General features: G+C 38.1%; 1 protein-coding gene across 1 annotated transcript in view; it reads left to right on the top strand.

The window, feature by feature from the left end:
* LOC149300784 (inactive phospholipase C-like protein 2) overlaps positions 1-13,632 on the top strand; it is an 88,953-nt gene extending 75,321 nt beyond the window's left edge. Inside the window, exons 5-6 of the mRNA XM_089484848.1 lie at positions 8,264-8,373; positions 13,453-13,632. Coding sequence (XP_089340974.1) covers positions 8,264-8,373; positions 13,453-13,632 — 290 coding nt within the window. The remainder of the gene's footprint in view (positions 1-8,263; positions 8,374-13,452) is intronic.
* Positions 13,633-13,950: the final 318 nt, after the last annotated feature.

The following is a 13,950-nucleotide window of genomic DNA, read 5'->3' as shown; positions in this document are numbered from 1 at the left end:
ATATATATATATATATATTTAGTATATCATTTGTGAAGGCGGTTGCCCTTCTGTTTACCTTTATAATTATGTTGTGGTGCAAATTATCGCACATCCAAAGCCAATATATCCAGTTGCGATATAGCCATGCTGTATTGGTTCTTTTTATGTCTCATTTAATTACATTTAAAAAAGTAATTATAAGGTGCTAATTTGCCTTTAAACATTAATGTGTGGAACCCATAGATCTAAATGAAATGCACTGATAATTCACATAATGTTCTGTTAGCACTATTCATTGTACACATCCGTTCTTGGCAGAAATGCCTTCATACTAATATATTAATATAAATATACTTCATCCTTGTCATCAACCTCTGTCCCCAGCGAAGAGACTAAATAGTGATAAAATGGAAGCTGATGTAAGTGACTTGGGAGTTTATTTCCCGCAGTTATACTTCACTGTTTTCACTCGTATGCATTATGTATCCCATCTCAGCCATTCTTGTAGAGACATTATTATTATTATTATATAGTGCCGTCATATTCTGCAACATTGTATAATAGGTGCCGGGATGGTCTTTTATATTGCATAATTCATTCAGAGTTGAAATTATAACTCTCACTTTAGTGAACAAACCCCTTGCATGCATTCAGAATGGAGTAAAATTAAGTGCTATAGAGCATTTCACAAAAGACCTACATAACACTTTTCTGGGATGCCTTCTACAGGTGTCCCGTCAATTCTTCTCCCTCCTCTTCATGTTGGGGAAGGGTCTGCTTTAGAAGGAACAGTTCCTCATTGGGACCCATATTTCAATGACAGACGTTTGGTCTATTAGCTTGTACAAATGAAGGGCTTTATACTTCTAAGTAAAGTCATGGTCATAGAAAACCCCAAAATAGCTATATTGAGAGGCATACAAATCTAAATGTCAAGGAAAACCAAGCCTGTAGGCTATATGAGCCTGATAATATATGCTAGCAAATTAATTGAGTAGGATGAAGGATAAACCAGGTCAAATATCCCCCAGTGTTTTGACGAAATGCTTGTATTGAACGATATCTATTCTTTCCTTAAATAACTATCACTAGATCGTGAAGCCAAGCCTTCCTACGAAGCTCTAACCATTTACAAAAAATCCCCTTTAAAAAAAAAAATAAATAAAAAAAAAAATATATATATATATTATTATTATCCTTTATTTATATAGCGCCAACAGTTTACGCAGCGCTTAATACAATACATAAATTCAAGGGATATGACAAGACAAGAATTGACAGACTAAGACAAACCGATACATTTGGTGGAGAGAGCCCTGCTCGCAAGCTTACAATCTAGAGGGAAATGGGGTGACAAACATAAGGCATAGAGAAAGGGTGAGAGGTATTGTGGGGGTTGTATCGATGACAAGGAAGTTCTAGCAGCTAAGATGGTATGCTTCTCTGAAGAAGTGGGTTTTTAGATGTTTCTTGAAAGTTGGGAGGGAGGGAGAATGCTGAAGGTTCCTTGGGAGTAGATTCCAGAGATATGGGGCAGCTCGAGTGAAATCTTGTAGACGGGAAAAGGAAGAGGTGATGAGTGAGGAGGAGAGCCTTAGCCCATGGGAGGAACGTAGGGATCGAGTAGGAGAGTATTTGCTAATGAGGTCAGAAATGTACGGAGGAGCAGTATTATGGATGGCCTTATATGTCAGTACCAGGATCTTAAATTTAATTCTAAAGGTAATTGGGAGCCAGTGGAGGGTTTCACAGAGGGGGGAAGCAGAAGAGGAGCGACGTGCAAGGAAGATGAGCCTAGCAGCGGCATTTAGGATAGACTGTAAAGGAGAGAGTCGAGACAGTGGAGTGCCAACCAGAAGAGTGTTGCAGTAGTCAAGACGGGAAATGATAAGGGAATGAACGAGTGTTTTTGTGGATTCTTGGGTGAGGAATGGGCGGATACGAGAGATGTTTTTTAGGTGCAAGCGGCAGGATTTGGCGAGGGACTGAATGTGAGGGATGAAGGAGAGGTTTGAGTCAAGGATGACCCCAAGGCATCGGGCCTGGTTAGTAGGAGAGATAGTCGTGTTGTTAATGGTGATAGAGAATTCAGGTAGTGGAGTGGAGATGGAGGGAGGGAAGATAATGAGTTCAGTTTTAGAAAGATTAAGTTTCAGGTAGTGTTGTGACATCCATGAAGAAATAGCAGACAAGCAATTGGTAATACGGGACAGGAGAGATGGAGAGAGATCAGGAGAAGACAGGTAGATTTGGGTATCATCTGCATATAGGTGATACTGGAGGCCAAATGAGTTGATTAGTGTGCCAAGAGAGGAAGTATAAAGAGAGAACAGCAGAGGGCCAAGGACTGAACCTTGGGGGACACCAACCGAAAGTGGAAGGGGTGATGATGTCTTGCCAGAGAAGTTGACAGAGAAGGAACGGTTAGACAGATATGAGGAGATCCAGGAGAGAGGTGTATCTCGAATGCCTATAGAAGCAAGTGAGTGTAGAAGAAGGTGGTGATCAACAGTATCGAAAGCAGCAGAGAGATCCAGTAGAATTAGAATAGAGAAGTGACCTTTTGCTTTGGCAGAGAGCAAGTCATTGGAGACTTTTGTTAGAGCTGTTTCAGTAGAGTGAAGGGGTTTGAAACCAGACTGTAGAGGGTCAAGGAGGGAATTAGAGGAGAGGAAGTTAATGAGGCGGTTGTACACAATCCGTTCAAGCAGCTTAGAGATAAAAGGAAGCAGAGAGATAGGGCGGTAGTTAGTCAAACAGACGGGATCTGAGGAAGGATTCTTTAGAATTGGTGTGATTAGCGCATGCTTGAAGGCAGATGGTACAGTTCCAGATGATAGAGAAAGATTAAATAGGTGGGTAAGTGATGTACCAAGGGATGGATATAGAGACTTTGTGAGGTGTGAAGGGATGGGGTCGAGGGGACAGGTTGTTGGGTGAGAGGAAGAAAGAAGAGTGGCTATCTCTTCTTCGGTTGTAGGGGAAAAGGCAGTTAGTATAGTAGGAGTGGAGAGAGTGGTGTTGAGTGGTGTAGGAGGGAGTTGTAAGGAAGAGAGGTCTTTTCTAATAGTCTCGATCTTCTCTTTGAAGGGGGTAGCAAGATCTTGGGCAGTGAGAGAGGTTTGTGGTGTGGGTGTGGAGGGACAGAGAAGGGAGTTGAAAGTAGAAAAAAGGCGTCGTGGGTTGGAAGACAGAGAGGATATGAGAGTGGAGAAGTAGAGCTGTTTGGTGAGAGAGAGGACAGAGTTGTAGGTGTGGAGCATGAATTTATAGTGATTAAAGTCTTCGCTGGATTTGGATTTTCTGAAGTAACGCTCAGCCGTGCGGCAGCACTTCTGAAGAAACCGTGTGGTTTTGGTATGCCATGGTTGGCGTTTAACTTGTCGGGGGTAACTTGTAGTAATTGGAGCTATGGTGTCGAGGGATGAAGCAAGTGTGTTGTTATAAAAAGAGGCTGCTGTGTCTGGGCAGGAAAGGGTTAACATGGAAGGTAAGAGAGGTTCAAGTGAGGCTGACAGTTGGGTCATGGTATTGTCTGGTAATGGCCTACAAGTATGAGCTGAGCGCTGTAAGTATGTCTTGTTAGGGGTTAGCACTGGAGAAAAGGATAGAAGGTGGTGGTCAGACAGAGGAAACGGGTAGATGGAGAAGTCTGAAAGGGAGCATGATCTGGAGAAAACCAGGTCAAGTGAGTGTCCCTCGGTGTGCGTAGGGGAATTAGTCCATTGAGAGAGACCAGAGGAGGATGTTAGGGAGAGGAGTTTGGAGCTATATATATATATATGGGTCACGCTGGCATTTAGAGGTGTTGGCCACTCTGTAAACTTGAAATCTTGATAGTTGAGATTTTGATGTAACGGGTAACGGCACACAAGCACCATCTAACCCAGTGCAACGTTTGATTTTACCTCTAGCCCTTTAAATCCATGGCTAGAATCTTTATATATGGTTTCAGTATAACTGAAGAAATTATAACCAGAAGAAATTATAATCTGATTGGTTTATTACAGGATGGTAGGGTATCACAGATATACAACACAAAAAAACGCATTTGGATATACACTTACAGCTGCTAAATACTCTTTCTGCCAATCTATTATAAATATGCGCATGGCTCATGCAGAATAGAAACTCAATAATATGGAGTCTTTGCCACCTAATGAGACAACAATAGAAGAAGTAAAATACAGAGCTCAGTGATTTGTAAAGTATATTAGACATTATACATATTAATGAGCATAACTTATATTATTGAGAAATATATTTTGGTGTTCATTTTTTTACATTTATTAATTCTTCATGTCAGTGGAAATAGACATTGTATACTCTACATTATGTTTTCAGTCAATTTGAGATGATTTCCTCAGCCCCTATATGGCTAGGTTTCCACTTGGGTTTTTTTTGCTAAAAACGCCAATAGCGCCACCTGGCCAGATGTTAGCTGTTCTTCAATAGGAAATCGCAGAATGCCATATCCACTTGGCGTTTTTTTGTTTGGCGTTTTTTTGTTTGGCGTTTTTTTGTTCAAAAATCGCAGCATGTTGACACTCTGGCGTTTTTTGCAAGGAAATCTTGGCGTTTTTCTCCAATAGAAGTCTATGGGAGAGAAAAAACGCCATGAAAAAGCCATGTGGGTTTATTGCCTTGGCGTTTTTTATGGCTTTTTTTCCACAGTTACAATGCAGAGGATGGACCCAGTATCTGTGTGTCCTAAGAGAAATAGGCTGGAAACAAACAGTTTCACACAAAACAAAGTTCATATTGAATTTTACACCATTTGGAACAAACATGCCATTACAAACAAACATACGCAACGCATCAACTGGATCCTGCGTGCCAAAAGCAACAGCAAACAATTTGCACCATCATTTGGGGCCAATCTTCCTAGAGGAGCAGACATTCAGAATAAAGCATGCCTTACAAACCACAGAAAAGAGACAAAAGGGTCCGCCGGGGCGTTTAAGTAGAACTCTACCAAGTAAATGACATCAGGAGGGGGCAGATACTTGCCATTTATCCTAATCCCTTTTAGCTGGGTGAAACTTCTAACTTGTAAAGGCTGGAAAAACTGCCTAAGGTCAATAAAAGCAATTTCCACAGAAAGGCTAAAACGCCAGAAAAAACTCCAGAAAAAACGCCAAAACGCAGGAAAATGCAGTGGCAGTTTTCTTGGCGTTTTTCATCAAGAAAAAAAACGCAGGACAAAAACCCAAGTGGAAACCTAGCCTATCTATAGTTTAATGTTTATCTGAACGCTGGGGTTTACCTTTAGACTTGAACCTGGTGAGGAATAAGGGTGATTAGAGCTGAAATGAAAATGCCTTTTGGGAACCATAATATTACCGTACATTGAAATGCACTTTGAGAATAATTGAAGTAACTGTGATTGATGAAGCATAATAATGATTTCACATAAATGATGCAGGAATTGGAGATGAAATCAACAAGACATTATGAAACCGGAAGAGATGTAGCATACTTATAGAAAAGCAGTGGTTCCTCGTGGAATCTTTATCTTCATTTCCATTATTGTATGGCCAAATTGTAGGGGAAACCATCCAATATCATCATTCATTCAATTTGCCACTGGTCCACGTCAGAAGGTTTTTTGGCATCTTGAATGGAGGGAAGTGGTGCTAGCCTTGAGAAAGATCTTCAGATCTAAATCATATGACAAAACTTTTTTTTTTCTTTTAAACAATTACCGATATTGAATATTGTAGTTGCTAGAGCTACAGCCACATAAATGGTAGATGGAAGAAATCTCAGCTGATAAATGAAACCTAGATTTACAGCTTCATGTTAAGTGCTAATTGGGCAAGTACAGAGTATTCTGAACTTTAATTACCAACTACATTGATCTGAGATGCCAAACTCAATGTTAAAAATCTTAAATAAAATTGCATCAAATAGAAATAAAAATATTTTCCAGATTGAAAGTACTAGTGTAACGCTACTGTTCTTGTACCTGGTATATATATGATTACATTCCAGTCATGTTGTATATGTGTCAATTCTAAGTAGATATAGGGAATTCAAGATTCTATTTTGTGTTCTTCATTCAACAAATACTACTAAGTATAGTTAAAGCCATCATGATGCCAGGGATTTGCCCAAATTATGTCACTGGCACATTCTGGCAGACAAGAGAATGCTGTGCCAGTGTATAATAGACATAAAAGAATGACAACCATACCCAAGTCCGCATAACTCATCTTTTCCACAATGATAAATAGAGCAACACTTCTAGACAACCTCATTTGTTTTTTTTTTATATTGTAAATTATTTTCCTGAATGGTTTATTTTCTCTTCCAGAATTATCTTTTTTCTTTCTGAAAGCCACATATAATAAATGATAATAATGAAAAGGGATTGTCCAATTCTTCTCACTGCCACAGTGATTTCTTGTTATCTGTAACCTTGGTTAATGACTAGCGTTGGCCAGAAGCACACCTGGTATAAAACACACTATATATATTATTAGCCTCCAGAGTAACAGGTGTGAAATAAATTAGAATGACCTCTCTTATGCACTTGTACACCCAGTAGGTAACCTCACAGCAGGCTCTTATTTGATCGCCAGCAGCCGCGTTCAGGAGTATTACTTGCATTGTAAAAGGGTCAGGCCTGCCGTAGGACTACATATCTGAACAGAACAGTAAAGGGTCTTTGTGTTTTTGCTGCAGTTCTATCAGATTATGGCTGGTACTCCTGTTTTTGTAATTTTGTCATAAAAAGCTTTCACAGCGGGCCTTTTTCTTCTGAAGAATATAGAATAAGTTAAATATGCCATGATGTGTACAAAAGACGTGTTACATAGAATGACGAATGCATAGGGTACAGGAAAGTGGTTCAGACAAAGTTGGTGGATACACAGAGTGTTTCCGCTGTGAGCCTTTCTCAGAGGCATTCTCTAAAGCCAAATCACCTATAATTGTAAAAAAAAAAAAGCTTCACAATATTTACTCACAACATGATCCTCCATGAGCAGAAACTATTCACTAACGGTAGGCATACTGTAGCAGGATTTTGAGCAACTTTATGTTTAGTGTATTTTTATTTATAAAAAAAAAAAAAAGTTAGAACTTTCTAAAAGTTCCAGAACAAAAGAAGTTTAAAAAAAAAAAAAAAAGGTAAGGGCAGATATTGCCCTGTAAATAAAATACTTTTTTTGTGAGCTACAGCTCTACTTTACCTGAACAATTGGTAGTTTTCACATTTGACCGTTAGCTCTTCACTTATAGTGGAAATACAGCTTCCTTTATCATTGGCTGGTCTTGAAGTAGTCCTGGTCCATGTAGATAGTTCCTTTTAAGTTGTGTTTTCATACTTGTTGACGTTCATTTGTGAACCTTTCAGCTCCGGTATAGCATCACCAAGTACGGTATATCTCCTTCAGTGAGTGTCAAATGCATTACCGTTTTTTTTGGGGGGGGGGGTCCAAAGGAAATAGGACACTGGAGGTACAACTACATAGGATGTGTCTTAGGTCCCTCTCATGGACTGTCACAACATTCAAGGGATACATGGATAGTGTGTTGATGTTCTTCATCCTTCAGTCTGCAAGGCTTAACATGTTAAATTATAATATCCATTTAACTGCCTATTATGAAAAACTTATAAAAATTTAATGTAGAGAAATTATATTAAATGTGCTGTTGCATCGACTCTGAATTTAACACTTGGGTAGCTATCTGTGACATTTGAAACATCATTCTTAGTACTATAGAATAACCAAACCCTCCCCAGAAGAATTTTAATAGTGTAGAACTGCTATTCTAGTCAATAAGAACAGCAACAACCATGTACATGTATGCTATCTATAAATACATCACATTTATACAGATTCCATAGCCCTATTACAATAGCAATTGCCAATACAACATTTGAAAATAAGATTAACACAAATTAAGAGCCCTGCTCTTGTGATCTATGAACATTAATTGTTGGCTGGCATGAATGTTCTTGGCTGCTTTTCAGTAAAACGCGTTGGTTAGACTGTTACTTTAATATTTTGTCTATGTGGAACAGCAGCTTTAAAGACCATTTTATCAAACCGCAAATGTTTCAACCCAATCTCAAATCTTGTTTGGATGGGGTTTTTTTGCATGCCAATCTGCTTTTGAAGTTCTTAATGCTTAGAATCTTATCTCTTTCTTAATAATGTTAAGATTAGGCAAAGCCGCTCAATGAAAAAAAACAAAAAACACAAGATTATAGAAACAGACATCCTATCAGGAAATCCTGAAAATACCAACATGTATATTGTCTCTCTTCCAGCTATGGAATTCCATGAGAATTTGAACTCCATCGGGGCTAAAGAAGGTTTAAAGGAAAGGAAGATGATCAAAGCCGTGGAGAGCTTCACATGGAACATAACAATTCTAAAGGTAGATTTTAGCCAGTGTTTTACCATTAGCAGTTATCGTTTTTTCCCTTTTTTTTGTGTTCTCTGCTCATTTCATCACAAGCCAACCATATGTCCTCGAACTGTTCATCATCAAATTACTGCTGTGTTCCGTTTCCTCCTGGTCCGTCTCATCCCTATCGTATAATGAAAAAAAAAGCCAACAGTATCCTAGGCTGAAATAGAAGAACGTCACTTTAGGAACACAAAAATACAAGCCTTGTAATTTATTCTTTAAATATTCTGAAATAACTCTCCGATTATGTTATATTCCTTTTTATGCAAAAATAGCAGTGGTCAGTAGAATTATGCTGAACATGACGCTGTAACTAATGAATTCTTGTCCCATTCATATTTTTCTCCAGGACTACAAATATGTAGCCTGCAATTATGTAACACAATGCAGGGTACTGATAGGTTGGAATTCTTTGTTGTCAGGACTTTTGTGTTTGAAGTTCCTGTTTTGTTAACATAAGTTTAATTAGTTTTAGTTTGAAGGAACAATGGATATAAATCTGCTTATTGTGCTGGGGTACACTGTTAATATGTTTTTTTAGGTGGTATAATATATTTTATTAAACATAAATTAAAATATATAGTGGAAAACATATTTCCTATTAGTTCATTTGCTACAAATGAATTTGTTTTTTGTGTTGAATGATATTAGTACAAATACCTTTATTCTATACACTGTCCACAAGTATTATTTTATATGCAATGTCCAACTTTTGACAGTGTCAAAAGAAATAGAAGGGCAGGTCAATATATTTTATATATATATATATTTATATATATGTATACACACAGGTATATTAATTTCCCATCCTTAATTGTGCAAGGGCCTATGAATGTCATTGCAGTCTTGATTTCTAGAAATACTAACTGTTGAAATTTCATATTTGGCTTTTAAAACAACTTTTGTTTATTTTGTAGTTATACAAAGTCTCTTTTCAGTCTGCTTTTTGTCTTAATTATGGCTTTCCCACATCACTAGATTTTATAATGAACTGCACATTTTTGTTCTTTAATATTGTTTTTCATTATTTGCAGAGAAATTATGAATACTGTTTAAAAAGTAGGCAAACAAAATAGTGATCTAGTTCAATATGATATCATTGAGGTCAGAATACTGCTACTCCTATATATAGTAAAACTAAACATAATGCAGAGGTATCAGACACTCCCTTTTCTCAAATTTAAAAGTTGGCAACTGGACTGGTTCAAAAGTGACCCCTACAAATTTTGTTTACTGATAATCCACGGTTGTTTTCCCTACGGCTTTCACTCTTTCTTCCTAATGTCCAATCCTTTCAGCCTTTTACAGCACACATAACCCCCGACCAACTGGATACAGCAGAGGCCGGTCTCACGGCATACTGATCCATGTGCTGATATCAGCCGTCACGCGTGGTGTCTGCCTCCTTCGGCACCAGTGTTTTTGTTTCCTGCAGTGTATACTCGGCTCCCGTATCTCAAAGCATGATTTACATAATACTATTAGATGATAGGGATTCACACGGCTGTGGGAAATATTGGGAAACACAACAATTTTTCTATTATTATTATGTCTTTTATCTTTCTTTTATTATTGTGCACAGTACTTAGTAAAAGCTGCTTACGTGTGTTAAATGTAAATATACTCATTGAAACTCTGCAGTGGATTAGATCAGAATTAGTTATGATTTAATAGTCCACAGTTTCAGTTAACAAATCCCTGCATCTTGTTGCCCCCATGTGCACTTCACCATGGGTGTCCATCACCATGGGGGGTGCATAATTTTAATTTCATCATTTTACAATCCCCCCCCGGCACCCAAGCACTTCACGTAGCTCTATTTCTTTAGGACTCAACCTCTGTGACAAAGCCACAACATTTGAATCTGTCACCCTATGACAGCTGAAACCAGTGGCTAATTTGGATGAAACTACGTCATTATCCATACACACGTTTCTTGTGTTTGTCTCTTATAAATACAACGTAGAAAAGGTGCAAGCCAACAAACCAGCACCTGACTTTGCCCTGTGTATGCGTGATAACTTAACATATGCTATGCAGATTGTTAACATTATTGCATAAAGGTAAAATATTTGTGCCTATAGGCATAACCACTAAGAATGCTCTGTTAATAAAAGAGCGAGTTATGTCTTGTCTTTTAGAATCCACTCCCTACTTATATACAGTAATTAAAATGGCTTCAATAGTAAGCTAGTTTGGGAAGATATTAAGTACTTACTTAGACATATTGGTTCCAAAAACATCTTTGTGTTTTAGTTTTGAGCGCCTAATGTCTTTGTGTTGTGTGCTAAAAAGGTATACAAACGCTAAATGAGGTTAGTGTATTTGCGCTTGTCATGTCAATCTTGGCTATGTATCATGGGATATTTGGATTAAAAACAGTTCAAGGACAGAAACAGTGGTAACCATCACGTGTGTAACACAGTCTCAACGACTTGTCTCAACAAGAAAGTGTCAAAATGTTAAACAGAGCAGTGTGATGACTGTTTCAACAAGCCCGGTGTCTGCCCTCTGCTGTGTTCTGCATGAAGAACTGCCCCTGGCACCATCAGGATCCCACCGGAGTATTCTAAAATAGCCTGTTCTAGAGGTTGGATACCTTTTTATACCCCTGAATCATTGTGCACTTTGGATAGGATGAGCCAGAGTACAATGATTTTGTGTTCTAGGTTTGTTATTGGGAGAGTAATTAACAATGTGGCATTCTTGCTGGGCTTGTGCTGCAATGGGTGCCACCCCAAAGTATTTTTGGAAATAAATGGGGTACCTATTTATTTTAGATACTATACACATTATAGTATAGCAGCATGAAGTGTTCTGTGTGTCCAAATCTCAACAAATCGCACTTAAAACATTTGCAAATGATGCCACAAATTCTACATTAATGGTTAGTTTTCTTATTTACTGTGTGCGTTTCGACATGTTAAAGCTTATGATTTTTAAAACGTGCCTCAAACCTAATTACATGTTTTTTTGAATTAAGAATCCAAGAAACAGACTCCATAAATACGTTATGGTCAAAATATGCTTCAAATATAAATGGCAACTGTATGTTATGCTTTCCTCGTTTCCATTATAGGTAATAGTTTGTGGCAGAACCCTGTTTGTGCTATTAAAAGGCATCAGGAATGCTCTGTATGGAAAATGTAATACATCTGTTATACTGTGTGAGATTGTTAACCCTGTAAACATATTGCGAGATCCAAGGCATTGTACATTGTTACACCTTGCTCCATAGCATTCCAGAGATATCCTAGAACTGAATCACCACCGCCTGCAGCCACGACTGCCAGTCTTACTTAAATAAGCAAACTCAGGGATAATAATAATACACATATGTCAGTGTAATAATTTCCTAAAGGAAGACGAGAATCTGCTGTTTGGGTTTCTTTTATGCAAAATGGAATCATGCAGGGTTTGTATAATCCAAGAACTATCTTTAGTCACTTCTCAGTACTATTTTAAAGAGGCATCATGTTATTTGAGATCTGTATGAATACACAATAATAATGACACATAATTCCACCTTACTACTTTTGCTCAGATCGCAGAATGAATATAGTCATTAGTGGGGAAAAAGGCAGCCTGCAGCAGCATTACTAGATGTGGGTGGCAATCCTGAGCGGGTTCATTGCCCGTTTTAATTGTGTGTGTGTATATGTATGTGTGTATTTGTTTGTGTGTGTGTATATATATATATATATATATATATATATATATATATATATGATACTTTTTACGGCTTTGAAACGTGTCGAAATTGTTATTCGCAGTGGTGTCTTGAGAACTGTAGCTCTGAAAGGGAATCCGGTGTGTTTTATTGGTAGGGGTTAGGAGGGAGCAGATCTAGACTCCATCACAATGCCTGTCCCAGTTCATTGGGATTGGAAGAGTGCAAGCCAGGGGCTGTGGGGTGTTGAATATATGGAATGTGGTCGGCCTGTCTTGGCTGACGTGCAGATATGGTGATCCAGCTCAGCTCATGCCACACCGAGATTGCCCAACTGCCGTCAGATGTTGGTCAACATGGAATCGAAACATTAATGGAATATTTGCTGGGGGTAGAAGTTGGGGAGTTCGGTATTGATTGTAAAGTATGATTGATCTTCCTCTGAGTACTGTTAGGTGTCGTCCCATTTCTACTCAATTCAACACTTTGATAATTAAATGCAGCACTAGAAACCTCATTCCTAACGCTGCTGAGTGCCAAACCCTTTCTAGAAATGATTCTTTAATCATGTAAAAATGTCTTATTCAGAATGTTTCTAGGGAATGCTTAATTATCCTGTTTTTTATGCTATTAATCTTAAGAGGAAGTAATAGAATGTCAGACATGTAAAGGTTTACTTGTGTAACATGTTGGAGGGTTGTAGTTTTGTGGTTTTTTTTTTCATAATATTTTTATATTATCTTGCCATTTTACAGTTAGGAGGTCATTTTTTTAAAATACATTTTTAGAGCTAATTTGCATTTTTTCTACTTTGGACTTTTTAAAAATTTCCATACTGACTGAGGCCACCAGTTGGGCAAAAATAAAGGATATAACATATTGCGTTATCTATGATGAATTCTAGGGTGAGCAATCATTTAAAACCATCTCTGCCTTAACTAGAGTTTCACATATTTAATGTATATTAATCAGATAATCATGTTTATTCACTAAAACAAGAGTTTGCAGGAGAGTTTTTCAGGTCCTTGACGTCACTATACATTATGAAGAGCCGATCTCAAGGAGCTTCTACTGCAGGAAGAGCTTGGCTGGCTTTTCGAAGTCTCCGTACGCATTGAACCATCATACACAGCCAGCTCAGCCCATCTTACTGGAACAACATGCCAGTGTTGGGTGTTCATAATGAATATCTGGTCTTTTAAACCATAACTCTCCTGCCAACTCTTCCTTTAGTGAATAAACCCCGTAATGTGGAGCTGGCACACACAGGAAGGAGCGGTTTATGATGTAGTCATTATCAAATATTTTGTGTTGTCCTCGAAGCATCATTTTAGGCACCAAATCTAAATTGTATTTTTATTTTTTTCCCCCCTCAGGGACAGGCTGATCTACTGAAATACGCTAAAACGGAGACCTTGGACAACCTAAAGCAGATTCATTATGCTGCCCTTTCTTGTGGACTCAGCAAATCAGGCACTGGAAATCAAGATGTAACCAAACCAAGACGTAGCTTGGAGGCCATCCCAGAAAAAGCAGGGGATGAAACTGGAGACTGAATTCACCGACAGACCATATATTTGGGCTATTGATATATAGATCTAGGACCAACGTAACTGCACAAGTTCTCCACTTCCACTTAAAGAAGGAAGAAAAAGCTGTTTTGGGTGTGATTTGCTTTTAGCACATTTGTGGAGAAGCTCCAGCATAGGTCTGCTAAGCTGCGTGAACATACAGAACATGAAGGACGGTGTGCAGAATGCAGATTGTAAAGTTAGTTGTGCACAAAAAAATATACCTGTTAGAATCAGAACAATAGTGAAATACTTGGTTTTAAATATGGAGATATTTTTTATCTAGATTTTAGTAGAAGTATT

The sequence above is a fragment of the Sceloporus occidentalis genome, unplaced genomic scaffold (genome assembly GCF_023333645.1).
Source record: "Sceloporus occidentalis isolate IW3139 unplaced genomic scaffold, rSceOcc1.0.p SCAF_23, whole genome shotgun sequence".
Classification (NCBI taxonomy): domain Eukaryota; kingdom Metazoa; phylum Chordata; class Lepidosauria; order Squamata; family Phrynosomatidae; genus Sceloporus; species Sceloporus occidentalis.
Note: the sequence above shows the minus strand (reverse complement) of the source record. Positions and strands in the feature narration are given on the sequence as shown.